Consider the following 18,855-nt stretch of genomic DNA (forward strand, 5'->3'; position numbering starts at 1 on the left):
CATTTCTAAATGTCAGTAATCTTATTAGGATCTTATGTTTTATTGCAGATTATTCACACCAGGGAAACTATTCGGTATTTACACATGTGTGACTTATTTATTTCACTTAGGAGTATATCTTCAATATGTATCCATTTTCCTATGAATGAATCTATTTTCTCATTCTTTATGGCTGAGTAATATTCCATTTTACAGAAAAACCACATCTTCTTTATCCAGTTTCCAATGGATGGGCAAATGGGCTGTTTCCAAGATTTAGCTATTACAAACTGTGCCGCTATAAACATGGGTGCGCATACTTCTCTGTGATATGATTCTTTTAGTTCTCTTGGAAAGATACCCAGCAGAAGGATGGCTGGGTCAAATGGAACCTCCAGTCCAAGCTCTTTGAGGTATCTCCATATTGATTTCCATAGTGGTTGCACCAGTCTGCACTCCCACCAACAATGGAGAAGGGTTCCTTTCTTCCCACAACCCTGCCAACATTTGTTATTGTGTGATTTCTTGATAGCAGCCATTCTTTGTGGGGTGAGGTGGAATCTCAGTGTTGTTTTCATCTGCATCTCTCGAATGATCAGTGATGTGGAACATTTTCTCATATATTTACTTGCTGCTTTTACTTCTTTGTCTGAGGAATGTCTGTTCATTCCGGATGCCCATTTTTGAATCGGGTCTTTATATTTGGGGGGACTGATTGTTTTGAGTTCTTTATATATCCTTGATAATAGTCCTTTGTCTGAGGAACAGCTGGTAAAAATTTTTTCCCCACATTGTAGATTGTCTCTTAGTTCTGCTGATGGTTTCTTTTGAATTACAGAAGCTTTTTAGTAAGATGAGATCCCAGTTGTTGATTCTTTGTGCTAGTTCCCGTGCTGCTGAGGATTTGTTCATAAAGTCTTTTCCTATGCCAATGTCTTCGAGACTTCTACCTAACTTATCTTCCAGCAAGTTCAGTGTTTCTGTTTTAATATTTAGATCTTTAAACCACTTGGATTTTAGTTTAGTGGATGTTGAGAGCTAAGGGTCTAGTTTTAATCTTTGGCAGGTTGAAATCCAGTTTTTCCAACACCATTTATTAAAGAGGCTATCTTTCCTCTACTGAGGAAGGTTGGCTCCTTTGTCAAAGATGAGGTAGCTGAGTACATCTGGAGTTGTTTCTTTGTCTTCCAATCTATTCCACTGATCCTCGGGTCTTTTTCTTTGCCAGTACCATGTTGTTTTTATTACAGTGGCTTTTTAATACAGTTTCAAATTGGGGATTGTGATACTCCCTGGCCTATCTCTGTTGCCTAGAATTGCTTTTGCTCTTCTAGGTATTTTCTTGTTCCAAATGAATTTTTGTATTATTTTCTCTAGTTCTATGAAATATACTGTTGGAATTTCTATCAGCATTGCATTGACTCTGTATAACAGTTTTGGTAATAGGGCCATTTTATCTCTGCTGATTCTTCCCACCCAGGAGCGGGGGATATCTTTCCCTTTTATTTTATCCTCTTCCACTTCTTTTTTCAGAGTGCTGTAGTTTTCAGTGTAGAGGTCTTTTGCTTCCTTCATTAGATTGATTCCTAGATACTTCATTTTTTTGGATGCTTTTTTGAGAGGAATTGTTTCCCTAATTTCCCTCTCAGTGAGCCTGTTATTTGTGTACAAGAAGGCTATTGATTTTTGAGTGTTGACCTTGTATCCAGCTACTCTGCTGAAAGTGTCAGTTAAGTCTAGTAGTCTTTTGGCAGAGTTTTTTGGGTCTTCTGTATAGAGTATCCTACTGTCAGCAAATAATGACAGTTTAACTTCTTCCTTTCCTATCTTTATTGCTTTAATTTCTTTCTCATGTCTAATTACTATGGCCAACGTTTCCAGAACTATATTGAACAGGAGTGGTGATAGTGGACATCCTTGCTTTGTTCCTGATTTTAGCATGAAGGTTTTCAGTTTTTGGCCATTTAATATGATGTTGGCTGTTGGTTTTTCATGGATAGCCTTTATCATGTTGAGATAAAGACCATCTGTTTCAGTTTTCTGCAGGGTTTTTATCATGAGTGGATGTTGAATTTTGTCAAATGGCTTTTGTGCGTCTATTGAGATGATCATGTGGCTTTTGTCCTTGACTCTGTTAATATAGTGTATTGCATTTATTGATTTTTCTATGTCGAACCATCCTTGCATCCCTGGGATAAATCCGACTTGGTCAGGGTGTATGGTCTTCTTGATGACCCTCTGTATTCTGTGCAAACTTATTTTTAAAAGGTAGATTGATTCCTTATTTCAGCCTTGGGGACTCTTAGGCCCAGCCTGGTGACAGACTTACAAACCATGGCCCTGTAGGGATACCTGGGGACGATATAATTTTCTAGTGGGGTTTTGACTCTGTCCTGTTCAACAGACGATTCTCCACTAGCCCCAAACCTTCCTTAAAAGGATGCTACACAGAACAGGTTTCTGTTGAGAGTCTTTAGGGAGAGGAAAGATGGGGTGGTAAAGGGGGAGATAAAATGAGGGAGGAGGGAGATTTTCTTCAGGAAGGATAAATTATTGGGGTTTGTAAAAGGAAAGACTGAAAGAAAGGGGAATGGGAGAGAAGCAGCTCTTCAGCAAACACTGAGCACTACCTGTATGCCAGGGACCCATGTCCTTGATTCTTTACCTGAGTCCCTTGTTGACCTGGGTCCCTCATGTCAGAGCTCCTCGCCTTCCTCTCCTGCCCTTCTCTTCCAGATGGCCCAAAGATAGGCAGAAGAAAGGGATGGCATTTCCACAAAATGCTTCCAAGATGCAAAGTTAAATAAAGGAATATTCTAGGCAGAAAATACAATTATTTAAAAAAATCATTTATTATCTGGAATGAGGAGTGTCAGGGGGGCTGAAAAAGTACAAGGCTCTTGGAGGGGATGGCGCTGGAGCAGGTGCTTGATGAGGAGCCATGCATGGTAGTGGGTCATTCCTGCGTCCTAAGTCCAGACGGCCTGGAGCGCCAGGATAGACCAGAAATTCATGTAATTTAGGTAGGAGAGGAAACCTGTGTGAGGAAGAGTGCGCAGGTGGTGAGACAGGATTTGCTAGCCCAACTCTAACCACATGCCCTGTGCTGTCTCACGTCATCCCCAAAGCCACCTCGCCTCGCCTATCCCCAGATCCAGACTCACCTCCACTGCCTACATCACCTCCAGTCTACTTCTAAATTCGAACCCAACCCCATTTCCACATCCAGCCCCGTGTACACCCTAACCCTGTCCCCCACATCACACATTCACCCTACTTATCCCTGTCTGCAACCCCACCCCTACCCCCAATTCTTTTTTTTTTTTTTTGGTACCGGGATCGAACTCGGGTCCTTGCGCTTGCAAGGCAGGCCACTGAACCGCTGAGCTAAATCCCCGGCCACCGACCCTCAATTCTAGTCCACAAAATACCTATCTGCATCCCAGAAGGTATGCCCAAACCCAACTCCTTGCAGCCCACACCAGTCATCAGGAACAGGAAGGTGCCAATCCATGCCAGGTAGAAGCTGATCCCGAGCCTGTATGTCATGCCTTCTTGCAGGTACCTGTCAGCCTGCCACAGGTAGAACAGGACACCCAGTGCAATGCTGGTCCCTGTGTGAGCACAGATGTTAGGAGGCCAGGAATCAGGTGTCTGCTTGTAGTTGTGTGGCTGGTTGGTTCTTGCTCATTATTTCCCCGCTCTCTTTAACCTTCCCAATCCCATACCTCGGCCTCAAGCAGAAAAGTGGGCTCTTGACAACACCATGCTAGAACACACTGGAAGTGCAAGCCTTTGTCTTTAATGGAGTACTGATAATGTCTACATCCATAGGCTTTGGGACCCGCGGACCAGGTTTCTCATCTTATCTCGACCCCTCCCCTTAGGAAGCCACATCATCTCTCTGAACTTCAGTCCCCGCATCTGTAGAGTGACAGACTCCTAGGATTATCTCACAGGGCCATCGTGTAGCGGTATTGAAATCAGCACACTTCCTGTACCTGGTCCTCAGTAATTGAGATAGATTATCATTACATTGCGTCCTTAATATTTGGCTTCTGAAGTAATGGACAAAGAGCCCAATCATTCTGGTTATTTTGAAATTACAGGAATTAAAGACAATTTAGGTAAAGGAAAATACTTTTTTTTTTCTTTTTCAGATTGTGGAGTTCTTTGTCTTGTGTTATTTAATAATAACACAGAAGGGCTGGGGATTTAGTTCAGTGGCACTGTGCCTGCCTCGCAAGCACAGGGTCCTGAATTCAATCCCTGGTACCGAAGGGAAAAAACAAAACAAAACACAGGTGCTTTCTGTGTACATAAAACAAGGAGAGGGTGTAAATGAATTCTTAGAGAATGACCTGGTTTGCATGGTGCTTTCTATCCTTTGCACCTTATATTTAAACAAATAGTAAGACTTTTTATACCAACTACATAAATACCAGGAAACAGGAATTTGACTGTTCTCTATTCTAGGCCATACTATCACTCTCCAAAATTTGTTAACAAAAGTTGTTATCAATTACTACAGGGGATAGGACAATAACATCCCTCATTTCTAAATTAAAACCTCCCTCCCCTTTTGCAGTGTTGGCTCACAAGTTGCAAAACTAGATTATTCTAATAAGCATATCAATTTTGTGTATTTGGGTGGAGTTGAGAGGGTTAGCATGGGAAGGATCTTTGCAACATCAAGTACTGACATCTTTCCCTTTTTTGAAAGGCTGATTAGCACCTGCAGTGCCCTGTTTGCTGTGTCTGCAGTCTTGGAAGTTTGGCTAGCTCGTGTTCCCCTACACATGCAGCCTGAGAGCTCTAGCAGGGAGCGCACTACTCATACACTTTTGACTGGAGAATGGTTCTCAGAACAGGGTGCAGCTTTCGGAGGGACGCAGATGGACCAGTGAGGGAGGCAGGGGACATTTGGGACATTTATCTAAGTGGCAAGATTAGCCAAACCAACTCTGGCGATCAGTGGGGTGGTGGGTGTTATGGCCATATCGCCCTCATATCCAAGTACTGACATTTTCTTTCTTTCTTTTCAGTAATAAAGAAAGATTGAATACAGGGCCTCATTCATGGTAGGCAAGTGTTCTGGCCTTGAACTCCATTCCCACCCCTTTTTATATTTTATTTATGACCAAGTCTAGCAAAACCACCCAGGCTGGCTTTGAACTTTTGATCCTCCCACCTTAGCCTCCTAAGTAGTTGGGATTAAAGACATATGTTACCACATCCGGCCCAAGTACTGACATTTTCTAATTCAATCTTCTTTATATCTCTACCTTGTAGAAAATTTATCCCCATCCTATAGATGGGAACACTGGCTCAGAAAGATGAAGTAGCTTGCACCAAATAACAGAACAGTTGTGGTGGTGGGACAGGATTGGGAGGATACTGAGTAGAGGTTGTGTTGGAGTGAGGATGGGTGAGGAGGCCAATGGGCTGTGTAAGGGAAGAGGATGGATTGGATATGGGTAGCAGGAAGGAGTTGGGAATATTTTGGGCTGATTTCAAGAGTGCGGTTCACAGGTGATGGAGTGGAGTTTGGGACCAAGGAGAAGAGGAGGCCAGGGGTGGACTGGGGCTGAGTGGGAAGTTGAAATTCTCAGGGGATAGGGTTGGACTGAATTTGAAATAAGTGTTTAACCCATGAGGTTAAATGGTGCATTGAGATTTGTGAAGAAGTTGGGGATGATAATAGGTTCTGTTTGAAAAGAAGAGAGAATCAAATAGACATCAGGGAAGGGAATGTGGATGAGCTGGAGGTTTGTTGGCAATGGAAATGGGAGTTAAAGTCGAAGTTGGTATTGGACCTGGAGGTGGGATGGGTTGGATATGGGTAAGGAGAGGGTTGGGGTTGAGGGTGAGGGTGAGGATGTGGATGGGGTAGTGTTTCATGATTGACACTGGTGAGGTACGCTCTGTCTTGGTTCCTGAGGAAAAGGTCTTAATGCTGTGCCTGTCATGATGCTGCCGACGAAGAGTAAGAAGTCCAGCAAGGGCAGGTTGGAATTGGAGAAGAAGATGAGGAGTCCTAGGGCCACACAGAGGCAGAAGCTGGTGATGCTGGAGAAGAAGAAGAAGGCCCAGGCGAGGTCCAGCAAGTCTGCAGAAGGGAGAGAATCAGGAGTGCCAGACTGCACTTTCCAGCTCTGAGAACTGGGGAGAGCATCACCAGCAAGTCTGGGAATCTTCTCCAACCCTCTCCTGTGAAAGTTACTCTCATGCTAGGAAGGTTGAAATTGGGCTGTAAAGAAAGAGCGCTGAAGCCAAACCCTCCAGGGTACACATCTGGGGCGGTGAGGTTGGGTTTCTGGGCAGCAGGAAATAGGGTGGGTGGTGATCATCACCTCGGAGCTGTGAGGGCCATCCCAGAGGAAGGAGAAACCATTCCGGGACAGGAGGGGGGTCTCTGGGGAAAGAGGAGGGGGCTCCCAGGAGTGGTGAGGGCAGAACAGGCCTTACAAGCATACTGGTCATACTCCTTCAGGCAGGAGATGTCGGAACACGCCACAAAGAGGACGGTGTCAATGGGCACGGTCGGGGAGCCAGCAGGGTGCCCAGGGGGCGTCAGTGGCACCTGGAAGTGCATCCAGGGCTGGCCCAGAGAGATGAGACTGATGATTACCAGGCCAGCCAGGTTCAGGACCAGGCTCAGCTGGCGGCCGATCTTCCTGGCCTCATGCAGCAGGCGCCAGCATATGGGCAGCCGTACCTGACGGCTACTGCTTTTCTGAAACCTGCATCAGATCATACGCCGCCGTGTCAGCTCTACGTCCAGCCATCGTTCCGAGCCTCTGGCTGCCCTGCATCCATCCACCACGCCCTGTGCCTCCCAGGTCTTGCCTTGTGCTATCCCCACCCAGCTTCCAAGACCTGTCACACCTCCATCCTGATACACCGGCCATGTTTCTGGGCCCTGACCTTTGACTGCTGCCCATCCCCAGAACTGTAACCCAGAACGTGGCTTGCTGCTGGATCTCTGCCTCTCACCTCTTGGAATCGATGCCAGTGGCACTGTCTGACAAGTTGGGCGTGTCATCAGGACTGGTCTGGTTGAGTTGGGAGATGAGCGTGCTTTCTTTGGAAAGGGCTTGGGAGTTCCAGTTAATGGATTCAATGCTGTCAATGCTGGCTGTGGGGCTCTGGGTAATGGATGGGGGGATATGGACAATGGGCCGGGTTTGTTTGTTTGTGAAGCCGGGAGTCTGAGTCGATGTCAGGCAGATATTGGATTGGCTGAGGTGGCAAGCTGAATGAATATGGTCCAGGGGAGGAGATTCTTCAAGACTGAGCTCATAACCGTGGACATTTAGTGGAGATTTTTGGATACTGGGCTGGCGACTGTGGATATCTGGTGGAGATTCTTGGATACTCAGCTGATGACTAAAGACAGTTGTTGGAGGCCCTTGGCCACTGAGCCGGCGACTACGGGTAGCAGGTGGAGGCTCTTGGATACTGACCCTGCGACCACGGGTAGCGGGTGAAGCCTCTTCCACACTGACCTGGCTACTGTGGGTCTCAGGTAGAGGTCCTTGGATACTGACCCTATGACCACGGGTAGCAGGTGGAGGCTCTTGGATACTGACCCTGCGACCACGGGTAGCGGGTGAAGCCTCTTCCACACTGACCTGGCTACTGTGGGTCTCAGGTAGAGGTCCTTGGATACTGACCCTATGACCATGGGTAGCAGGTGGAGGCTCTTGGATACTGACCCTGCGACCACGGGTAGCCGGTGAAGCCTCTTCCACACTGACCTGGCTACTGTGGGTCTCAGGTAGAGGTCCTTGGATACTGACCCTATGACCATGGGTAGCAGGTGGAGGCTCTTGGATACTGACCCTGCGACCACGGGTAGCCGGTGAAGCCTCTTCCACACAGACCTGGCTACTGTGGGTCTCAGGTAGAGGTCCTTGGATACTGACCCTATGACCACGGGTAGCAGGTGGAGGCTCTTGGATACTGACCCTGCGACCACGGGTAGCGGGTGAAGCCTCTTCCACACTGACCCGGCTACTGTGGGTCTCAGGTAGAGGTCCTTGGATACTGAGCCTGTGACCATGGGTAGCAGGTGGAGGCTCTTGGATACTGACCCAGGGACTGTGGACACTTGGTGGAGATTCTTCGATACTGGGCTGGTAGCTGTGGAGAGCTGATGAAGGCTCTTGGAGACGGATGGGCCGGGTGGTGACAGCTGGTGGAAGCGTTTGGATACTGATCTGGCGAGTGCTGGGGGCCAGTGGAGTCTTTGGGGAACTGACTTGTTGGCTCTGGACAGTGGGTATAGGGTGTAGGGTAGTGAATTGGGGGCTATGGGTAATTGGCAGAGAGCCATCAAACTCATCTTGGGTGTTGCTGGGAGCTGATGGCTGAGTGCTCTGCAGGTTAGACTGGGACTTCTCAGACATGTGGAAGCGCAGGGAAGGGCCAGGCCCTCAGTCTGCTAACAGCCTCAGTTCCTCCTTCTAGGTGCCTCCATGGCCACCTGGAAAATCTGTGGCTTCTCTCCAGGGTTTAAGCTTGATTCTTTGGCATTTTCGTCTCTCTTTGTCTGTATGTTTCCTGGTCCTCTTGCTGTTGAAGGTCAGAGCTCAGGGATTCAACCTGGCCTGCAGCTGGGGCCAGGAGGGAGGTTCTATGACAGTTGGAGGGGTTCTAGGAGGTTGGGAGTCTGGCCATGGCCTCAGACTCCATCCTATCCTTCGTGAGTGATGTGGGGGCAAGGCCTGGGCAGGGTAAACCCATGTAGGGTTTGCGCAGAGTCAAGCTTGGGTCAAGAAGGGTTCTGCTGGGCCAGTGAGAGTGCAGGACAGGTCCAGGGTGGGGTCTGGGTGGAGGCAGATGAGTCCGAGACGGACCAGGCTCGGGGAGCCTGCGATCTGACCATATGATTCTCTCTTCCTCCTGCTGCTTTCCCTACCCCTCCTAGGGCCTCTTCTGAATCGGTTTCGTCCTTTTATCCCCTTCTCTAGTTCTGTGCCTCTCCTCCTCTGTCTGTCTCCATCCACCTTCTCTGGGGGCTCACAGAAGACTGGACTGCTGATCCTTGCTCTCGAGGATCCGCCAACTCCAGCCGGGAAGAGGAGGAAGACCCAGCCACAGCTTGACGAGTGATGGACGGAGGTCTGCAAGGTGCAGGTACCCAGCTGTGTTAACCTCTTCTGTGGGGCGGAGTGGGGACTTCCCAGATCACTGTGCCTTTATGCTTTCCTTTAGCTTTTGTAGTGACCCTGCAAGAAACCAGCTCCAAGCCAGGGGTGGTAGTGCATGCCCGTAATCCCAGCGCTGGAGAGACTGAGGCAGGAGGGTTGCCAGGAGTTTGAGGCCAGCCTGTGGTACATAGTGAGTTCAAGGCCAGCCTGAACTATATAGCGAGACCCTGTCTCAGGAAAAAAAAAAAAAGAAACCAACTCCACAAACTTTTGTACATTGTAAATTATATGATCATTGCTATTATTAGATTTAAACATATTTTGATTGGTATTTACATACATGCATATAACATATTTTGATCATATCTCCCTTTATCCTCCCTTACAGTCTTCTCTCCCCACCCTTACTCCCCTTTCTCTTATCTGATAGTAGTCTCCCTTCTACTTTCATGCTAACTTTTTTTATTTTGGTACCGGGGATTGAACCCGGGTCCTTGCGCTTGTGAGGCTGGCAGCAGCACCACTGAGCTAAATCCCCGGCCCTCATGCTAACTTTTATTAAAATTAGATTACACAGGTTAGGGAAAACTGATACCTTATACTTGTCTTTCCACATCTGGCTTATTTCAGTTAACATGATGATCTCTAGGTCCATCCATTCTCTTGCAAATGACATGATTTTCTTTTTTATGGATGAATAATACTCCGTGATATGAATCACATTTTCTTTATTCATCCACTGATGGGGACCTGAAGTTGTTCCATATCTTGGCTATTGTGAATTGTGCCACAATAAGCATGGATATCCAGGTACACTATGATATGGTGATTTTAATTCTTTTGGTTTAATACCAAGGAAGGGTAGGGCTGGGTCCTATGCTAGTTCTATTTTTAGGTTTTTGAGGAACCTCCATACTGATTTCCATCGTTCGTGTACTAATTTGCATTCCTACCAGTAGTGTATTTGGGTTGCTTTGCCCTCATATCCTCGCTAGCACTCCATTTCGTGTTTTATTTTTGGTAGTGCTAGCGACTGGACTCAGGGCCTTCACACTGAGCCTTTTTCTTTTCAGATTAGGTTCTCACTAAGTTGCTTAACTGCCCAGCTTGGCCTTGAACCTGCAGTTCTGTCTCAGCCTCCTAGAGTGCTGGAATTACAGGCTTGTACCATCACACCCAGCTGGTGTTTTGTATTCTTGTTGATAGCTCTCATGACTGAGGTGAGGTGAAATGTCAGCGTGGTTTGTTTTTGAGGTTCAAACAGCTTTATTTGAATCGAAGTTGGTTCTCACTGCATTTGGATTATTTCTCTCATCTCAATTTTCATTACTGAGTACTATCTGAGGCCAGTCCTCATATCTAGTCTTTGGCTCTGTTTCTCCTGGTGTAGATAACAAAACAGAATAGTTTAACTTTTGTTTTTTTCCTTGCAGTCATTGCACAGAGGCAAATATGATCATATATACTGATTTTTTTTTTTTGGTACTGGGGATAGAATTTAAGACCTTGCTCTTGTGAGGTAGGTGGCAGCACCACTGAGCCAAATCCCAGCATCTACTGATTTTTTAAAATACCTGTTTTAATAGATCACATTTTGGAGTAGCTTTTATTTACTTATCATCATCATCATCATCATCATCATCATCATCATCATCAATCATTATTTTTGGATTTTTGAGACAGGCTCTTGCTATGTGGCCCAGGCTGGCCTTGAACTCATGTATCTTCGTGCCTCAGCCTCCCAAGTGCTAGGATTACAGGTGTGCACCACCATGCCTGGCTGTCTACTAATTTTTTTGGCATGATTTCTGTAGTAGAGTTTATTTGTTTGTTTTTGGTACTGGGGATCTAACTCGGGACCTTGCGCTTGGAAGGCAGGTGGCAGAACCACTGAGCTAAATCCCCAGCCTTTCTAGTAGTTTTAAAGAGCCTCTTGTGTCCTATAATTTGCATCAAAATATCAATCACAAACCAATTCATCTGCAAATAAATTTAAACTGAGTCAGCCCATTGGAAGACTCATAGAAATCCATATTCCTTGACTATTTATTTATTTATTTTTCCTCGACTATTTTCTTGGGGCTAAACAACTGAAATTAATCTGTAGTTGGCAAGTACCCAGGAGGTAGTCCCACGAAGCCACTGAAGATCATCACAGGCTTTGAGCTTAAAGAATTAAACAGGCTTCCATCCTGACAAGAGGGGATGCAGCAGACGTGTTCAGGAAGAGGACTCAGTTGCCAGCCTGGAGGTCGGACAGTCACAGCATGGTTAAGGGTCGCACAGTGACTTAGCAGCATCCAGCCAGAAAGTCTTCTCCTCTTGCCATTTGAAACCCAACAACTTGCAAACTTGAAAACATTGAATCTCTCACGGTCTCACTTCTTATCACGGTGGCCTTTGCTGTTCTTTCAGGCCTATGTCATACATAAGTAAAAGTGAGAGCCTTTCACTGTCCTCGAAACGCATTTGCAAGACTGTAATTAAAGCTTTTGCTCTCGACAGAATTGTGGCCTTGTCACAGGAGGGTAACACCCAACCTGTTAGATGTCAGATGTGCTGAGTTTGTGTCTCCTGATACTGAAAAATGGGCCTGAGGACAAAGGAGGTTAAGAGTAGGAAAGGTTTATTGAGAGAAAGCTGCTGAGGGACAGCAGGGCCCCTCAAGTGGGCTGCTGCCAAGGCTCTTTGTCCATGGATATTTTATACAGAAAAACCACAACTTGGGTAGCTATGGGTCAAACTACAGTCTGTAGGATTACAAGCCTAGCTGCTTAGCTAATATCTCTCCAACAGGGAGGGAGGCACGTAGCAAGGCTATATGGTGGGATATCCAGGTTCCCCTGCACGATTACTAACAAGGCTATCTTTTCTCCAACATATATTTTTGGCTTCTTTGTTAAGAATCAGATGGCAATGGTTGTACAAGTTTGTTTCTGTGTCCTCTATCAGTCAATATGTCATCTTTGTTGTTTTTGTTACTGTGGCTTTGAAGTATAATTTGTTTTATTTTTCTGTTTGTTTTTTCACCTCAGGGTCTCACTATGTAGCCTAGGCTGGCCTTCAACTCATGGTGACCCTCCTGCCTCTGCCTCTGGAGTGCTGGCATTACAGGTGTGAGCTACCACACCGAGCCTTTGTCGTATAATTTGAAATTGGGTGTTGTGATGTCTTCAGCCTTGCTTTTTTTTTTTTGCTTAGGACTGCTTTGGCTACTCGGGATCACTCATGTTTCCATATGAATTTCAGTCTCTGAAGGATGTCATGAGTATTTGGAGGGATTGCATTCAATCTGTAGATTTATTTATTTACTTGGAGACACGGTCTTGCTTTATAGTTCTGATTGACCCTGAACTCACTATATAGCTCAGGCTGGCCTCAAACTCATGGCGATCCTCCTGCCTCTTCCTCCTGACTGCTAGAATACAGGTGTGTGCCACCACACCAGGCCAATCTGTAGATTAATATGGCTGTTTAACAGTTTTCTGCTGATCCATGAACATGTGAAGTCTTTCCGTCTTCTAATGCCTTCTTCAGTTTCTTTCTTCATTTTTCCATAACATTCATTGTAGAGTTGTTGTTGTTGTTACACCTCCTTGGTCAGGGAGATTCCTACATATTTTCTTTATTGAAGTTGTCCTGGGTGGAATTGTTCTCCTGACTTTCTCAGCTAGTTCAATATTAGTGTAAAGAAAAGTTTTTGATTTTTAAATGTTGATTTTATCCTCTGCTACTCTGCTGAATTTATCAGTTTTAAATTTTTTTTTTGTGCATGTGGAGTCTTTAGGGTTTTAGAAATACAGAATTATGTTGCCTGAGGATAAGGGTAATTTGACTTCTTCCTTTCCAATTTTTATCCCATTTACTTCTTTCTCTTGTTTGATTGCTTGGGCTAAAGTTTCAAGTACTGTAATGAATAGGAGTGGTGAGAGCGGATACCCTTGTGTCCTGAATTAATCAACTAATTGTGTGTGTGTTTTTTAGAGAGAGGATCTTGCTGTAGAGTTCAGACTGGCCTTAAACTAACTATGTAGCCCAGGCTGGCCTCAAACTCACAGTGATCCTTCTGCCCAGTTGCTGGAATTACAGGTGTGTGTCACCATGACTAGTCAGGTGCTATTCTTAATAGGCATTTTAATGTTTATCATTTTTTTTTTTGAGAGAGGGTCTTGCTACATAGTTTAGGCTGGCCTGAAACTCACCACATAGCTCAGGCAGGCATTGAGCTTACAGTGATCCTCCTGCCTCAGCCTCCCCAGTGCTGGGATTGCAGATGTGCATCACTGCACCCAGCTTCTAGTTCCATTCTTGTTATTTTCATAGGGTAATTTCTTAGAAAACAGGGCTATGTAGAACACACTTTCAAAGGATGGTATTGATGTTTACTGTCAAAGAATCTCTCCAGCACACATAGGTAATTCTAATGTGTGATTTTCTTTGTATAACAAGGAAAACTAATGAATCAACTTCATCTAGAAAAAGCACAAATAGGATTTGTACAAGAGAGGAGAAGGAAAATCTGCAAGATCTGCAGATATATCCATGTCTCTCTCTATATTCTACTGTATCCATGCATCTACCCACCCACTCATCCACAGCTCCCTCACATGTGTGCGCGCACACACACACACACACACACACACACACACACACGCAGCATGAATTCTGTCTCCTTTTCCTTGGGTGCACTGCTGACTGGCCAGCCCACAGCGGTCTGGGTTTTGTGCCCTCACAGTTCTGGCCCTCGTGCTATGCCTGTCACGTGTCTGCTGTATGCCTGTTTCCCCAGTTGAAAGAGGAATCGTAAAAAGTGTTGCTAGCACCTCCATCGCAGTTATGCCAAGCCTGAACTTTCTTTTTCCTATCAGTTTCTTGCCACCAAACTGTCTGAAAACATTAAATCCATTTATGTAACATCCAGGGGTGGCAGATACACAGCCCTCCTCTGCTTGGGTGTTTTTGTTTGCTTTGCTCCATGCTACTCCAAGGTGTAAGTTAATGGTTCTTTTCTGTTTGTTTGACTGCATTGCTTTGATGAGACTGGCCATCTTTTCATATGTTGACAGACTTTGAACAGCCTGTTCTTCCCCTTGACCCTGTCCACCTCGAGCATTTGTCTCTGTGCGTCTGTGCAGGAGCTGTTCGCACAGTGTGTGTGAAAGGCAGTGTGGTTTCCAGCCGTTATCTGAGACTAGGTAACCCAGGTTGGAATCACGGCTCTGCCCATGCCAGCTGTGTGACCTCAGCACACCATTTAACTTCTCTATTAAGTCTGTTTATCCCTGGAACTGACAACCATTCAGAGGGTTGCTGTGAGGCAAGACAGTGAATAACACACACAGGCACTTAGATCCCCATGTAATGGAGACCTGCTGAGCTCTACACTTCATAGCTGCTGACATCAACTCTAGTTTCTGTTTCCATCCATACTCTTTCCTGAATTCCAGGCCCATGCGCCCAGCTTTCTCTGAAACCCACCTTACCTGCACCACAGAGGATGAGAAGGAAATGATTATTATTGGGCATCATTAATGTAGTCGCTCGCTTACCCATTTGTCCCTTCAGTACTCCTTTCACTTAACAAAGGTCAGAGGCTCTGTACCTGGTGATGCGAGTATGGCATAAAATGAAATGGATTTGTTTCCTAACCTCCTGGAAGTCTGTTGTAGAGGAAGATCAGTAGGTAAGATGTAATTAGGCAAGTACTTAATCCCAAGGTCGTGGTACACCAGGAGAAACACCTTGCACCGTGCACCATGCAGTCGGCTGCCCAAGCAGGAACTGAGTTGTGGGGGTCAGGACTCAGGGGTGGAAGTGGGGCCTTAAGGACGGTTAGGGTGGGCTGGACAGTTTGTGTTCTGGAGAGAGGCAGCAGCCAGAACTGCGTCAAGGCCCGAGGTGGAGACCCTGGGAAGCTTGGTGTGGCTGGAGGTAAGTGCACAGGGGAGACTGACGGATCACAGGCACTTGGCGAATATGGGAGGCGCCGTCTGTGTCCCTGCTTTGAACCCAAGGTTCGTGCCCTCACGAGCAGACCTGTGTCACAGTCGTCTGTGCCTTGGACTGAGATGAGGGGCATGGAAGGCGAAGATGTTAGAGACACAGTTGATGTTTCGGGAACAGGAACCAGAGGACGGGACTGAAGACAAAACTGGCAGTCGGAGCTCAGAATGGCTTAGGGTTGGCGTGGGGATGGGCGTGGGGCTGTATTTGGGCTTTAGGCAGGGAAGTAATGTGAGTGGGTGGGTTATGCGTGGTAGTGGAGTGAGGTGGAGTTGGGGATGGGACAGGTAGAGTGGGGACGAGCTGCGGTTGGGACTGGGCAGGGATGGGAGACAGCCACGGGGAGGGGATTCTGAAGGGGCGGAAGATAAAGTCTGGGCAGGGATGGAGACGTGGCTGCGACTGGGGAGGGTGAAAGGTCCACCCCCACCCCCGCAATTGTTCTTTCCCAGTGCACTTGGTCTTTTCCTGGGAGGAGGATCGCAAGATCGTCCTGCGGATCTGGTCTCTCATCTTCAGCATCCTCGCAACCCTGATGTTGTTCAGCATGATCGAGGGGCGGATGGCCTACGTGCAGGGCCCCTACACTGGCTACGTGCGCTTCTGGACTGACTGCAAGAGGCACAAGTGCGCCAGCCTAGGCCGGGTTACTGGTGAGTGGGGGTCTCCTTCCATCCCCCTGGGCGAGGAGCTCGGGAGCTCTGGGGTGTGGGAGGGTTGTCTAGGATTCTCTCCCATGTCTGAGGCTGCCTCTGCGGGGGAGTGACCTGGGCGACTCGAGCGGGGCAGCCGGAGGGTGTTGGTGCCAGACTGCGGCCGCGTCTGCCGGGCCTGGAATCTCTGATGACCGTGGACGTTTTCACCCCCTCCCAGTTCTCATCCACATGAGCCAGGGCTTCATGATTCTGGCCCTGGCCCTGTGCATATTCCTCCTCCCCTGCATGGGCCTCTCCTTCTGGTCAGTGTTCCACCGCCTGAACAAGATCGACTCGGTCTTCAGTTCCCTCAGCATCAGCATTGGTGAGTGACCCGCGGCCGGCCGCTCAGGCTGACGGTGTGTGCATCGGATCTCCTTCCCACTTCCTGTTTATTCCCCTTATCTCCCGGCACCTTTCAGTCCGTCACGTTTGTCTGCGAGTGTTTCTCTGCCTGGAGGGTAGGAGAGGCTGTCTGCTTTCTCTTACTGGGTGTCCAGGAGTCAATGTCCAGCCTCCTGTCCGTCTCTGGCCCCACCCCAGTACAGGGCTCCTGATTCTCCTCAGCTTGACGCTCTTTATAGTCAACTGTAAGATGATACAACCGAGGCCCCGGATATTTTACCAGCAGGCCTTCTACTTGTGCTGGTGCGCCTGCGGCTTGATGCTGTGCTCGGGTGAGGGCCCGGCCAGGGCAGGGCAGGGTGGAGCGGGAGGGGCGGGGCCAGCCCGGCTGGACGGGGCGGGGCTTGGGGCGAGGCCTAGAGTCCGGCGCCGCCGAACCCCTCCTCCCAGGAGCCGTGTCCTACTTAAACCAAGCGGGGATGTGGAGCATGGAGGAGTACGCCACCGAGTGGCGAATGAGCTATCGCCGGTGGACCTTATGCCACAGCGCCCCGCTTGCAGGGATCCCAGCAGAAGGGCACATACGAGACCGTTGGGCACGCTTGGGTCCTGCCCAATCCTGCCGTCAGCCAGGAGGAGCCCAAAGACCCTCCAAGGAGTGACACCCTAGCTCCTCAGGACACGGATTGGTAAACACAACCGGATGCCGCCCCACCGCTCTCAGTACCGTCACATCCGTCACATCCGGTGGCTAGGCTTCCCTTGAGGCCATGCGCTCTGAGGACAGCTGGCCCTGCCTGCCCCTTGAGCCCTGTCCCCGCCCACTGCGTCTCCATAGGCCCCACCCCGGAAGGAAGTCCTACTGGCTCCTCGGTTCGGCCCCTCCCAGCTGACACCCTGACACCCGAGGTGTGGACCTTCTGCTCCCTGAGCCCAGGCCGAATGGCTGGACTGTGTGGCCCCATCCCGGTGCCCAGCCCACGCTCCTAAGCAACTCTGTCCCGTCAGCTGCAGGATAGTCATCAGAACTTCTTCGGCGGAGATCCAGTCCCACCTCCACCTCAGCTGTTCACACCTGTCCCAGGTGGATACAGGGCCATCTAGCAATTGGTGTATCCCGCACTTCTGAGGAACGGGCTCTTCCCCGTTTAGGGCATGGCTTGTGAAAACGTCCTTCCACCCGCTTCCTGGCTTCCCCTCCACAATAAAAGGCAGGCACCGTCCAACCTCGAGCTGAGATCCTCCACCTCCCTCGCCTTTCTTGAGGGCCAGGTGGGGGGCCGTGTGGCGAACTGGCCTGCCTCCCTGCTTGCCCGGTGGGGTATGAGCTTTTTCCTTCCCTCTGTGTCTAGCCCTCTGCCCTTCCTCACTTTTTCAGGACCACACAACTGGGAGCCACAAGGGTGGGTTCGCCTCAGCCCAGAGCGACCCAAGGGGAGCCCCGGGTACGGAGGGCCAGACGGTGCCAGAACTTGACGCTCATGTGAAGCATATTTGGTTTTATTGGGAGCAAGGGAGGAAGGGACAGGGCAGGGTGCTCAGGAATTTTTTGTTACGGTTTCATTTATCCACTCTAGGTACTGTATCACGTCAGTGTAGATGCCGGGCGTCCCGGGGAGGGCACATGGGTTGTGGCCCCATGATGTGATCCCTTGCAGCACGCCATCACAGACCAGGGGGCCCCCTGAGTCACCCTGGGGACCACAGAGGGCGAGGACTGAGGTCTGCAGCCGTGTTCCAGCTGAAAGCTCAGCTTTGGCCCTGGGACACAGGAGCCCACTGGGTCCAGCAGAGCGGATGGTGTGCAGACAGAGCAGCTGAAGGAGCGGGTCGGCTGCGGACCCTCACCTGGGCTCTGGACGGCCTGGTCCCGGAGGCCTTCTCTGAGCAGCCAGTGCGCAGCGGTGGGCAGGGACAGGGCCATGCAGCAGGCGCAGGGATGGGGATGTGGAAAGGGAAGAGGGAGGTGGGCAGCAGAAGCCAGCTTAGCGTTCAAACCCCAGGTGAGAAGCCGAGGCAGGGCGGGGCTGGCTTACCACACAGGTGTCTTTGCCGCCTTCCGGGTGCCCGGCACACAGCATGCTGTCTGTCACCTTGGCGACGTGGGCATTTGCGCAGTCCTCGTTGTCCAGGATCTTGAGGCCCACACACTGGAGATCGTCTGGGTACGCCGCTGCAGGCCAGGGCGAGAAGGGGCTGTGTCCAGAGCCAGCAGGTCCCCCTCCCCACCTCCGTTGGATGCAGGTGTTGCCTCAGGCCTCGTGGTCTGGCCCTGACTTACGCTGGGTGGCATCTGGGTCCGTGCTGCCCCAGCCTGAGGCCAGGCACTCAGTTCCCACCATGGCTGCTTCCCTGGGCAGCGGCAGGACCTGCACGCTGTCCGTGATCCGCGCGGGCTCCTTCAGGCGCAGCAGCATCAGGTCGTGGCTGTAGTCGTCCTGGGGGTCGCTGGGGTGCGGGCCCAGGAGGCTCATGTTGAACTGCGGGTGAGGGAAGCCCTTGCTGACGGTGATGTGCTGAGCTGTGTCTTCGTCGTCAAACAGGTTGTGGCGACCCAGCCAGACCTGGTACTTGCTGGGGCAAAGGGAGGGAGAGTGAGGGGGGGCGAGAGGAGCGGAGCGAGGACAAGGGAGGCCAGGTGTGAAGGGCAGGAGGACAACAGGGAGAGGAAAGAAGAG

General features: G+C 49.1%; 3 protein-coding genes across 8 annotated transcripts in view; 1 reads left to right on the forward strand and 2 right to left on the reverse strand.

Annotated features, from left to right (window-relative positions):
- Positions 1 to 18,855, forward strand: part of LOC104873799 — a 27,952-nt gene that overhangs the window by 3,762 nt on the left and 5,335 nt on the right. For 2 of the 6 annotated variants that reach the window (XM_010640639.2, XM_010640640.3), the window contains exons 2-4: positions 8,955 to 9,120; positions 15,590 to 15,790; positions 16,011 to 16,157. In XM_010640639.2, coding sequence (XP_010638941.1) covers positions 9,096 to 9,120; positions 15,590 to 15,790; positions 16,011 to 16,157 — 373 coding nt within the window. In that variant the 5' untranslated portion in view covers positions 8,955 to 9,095. Of the gene's footprint in view, positions 1 to 8,954; positions 9,121 to 15,589; positions 15,791 to 16,010; positions 16,158 to 16,375; positions 16,510 to 16,627; positions 17,401 to 18,855 lie in introns of those variants that run through there. The other 4 variants (XM_010640634.3, XM_010640637.3, XM_010640638.3 and 1 more) reach the window with 4 other exon arrangements.
- On the reverse strand, positions 2,842 to 8,390 carry LOC104873797 (pollen-specific leucine-rich repeat extensin-like protein 1). The gene is made up of 5 exons (XM_010640633.2): positions 6,976 to 8,390; positions 6,448 to 6,722; positions 5,942 to 6,088; positions 3,462 to 3,593; positions 2,842 to 3,016 (listed from the first exon to the last, which is right to left on the reverse strand). The coding sequence occupies exons 1-5, from the start codon at positions 8,388 to 8,390 to the stop codon at positions 2,949 to 2,951; spliced, it is 2,037 nt and encodes a 678-aa protein (XP_010638935.1). The 3' UTR covers positions 2,842 to 2,948.
- Positions 17,674 to 18,855, reverse strand: part of Klk1 (kallikrein 1) — a 3,630-nt gene continuing 2,448 nt past the window's right edge. Inside the window, exons 3-5 of the mRNA XM_010640643.3 lie at positions 18,459 to 18,751; positions 18,214 to 18,350; positions 17,674 to 17,871 (exon numbers count right to left, since the gene is read on the reverse strand). Of these exons, the coding sequence (XP_010638945.1) occupies positions 17,716 to 17,871; positions 18,214 to 18,350; positions 18,459 to 18,751 (586 nt within the window). The 3' untranslated portion in view covers positions 17,674 to 17,715. The remainder of the gene's footprint in view (positions 17,872 to 18,213; positions 18,351 to 18,458; positions 18,752 to 18,855) is intronic.

This window comes from Fukomys damarensis, unplaced genomic scaffold (assembly GCF_012274545.1).
Source record: "Fukomys damarensis isolate Sample0158 unplaced genomic scaffold, DMR_v1.0_HiC HiC_scaffold_19, whole genome shotgun sequence".
NCBI classification, from domain to species: domain Eukaryota; kingdom Metazoa; phylum Chordata; class Mammalia; order Rodentia; family Bathyergidae; genus Fukomys; species Fukomys damarensis.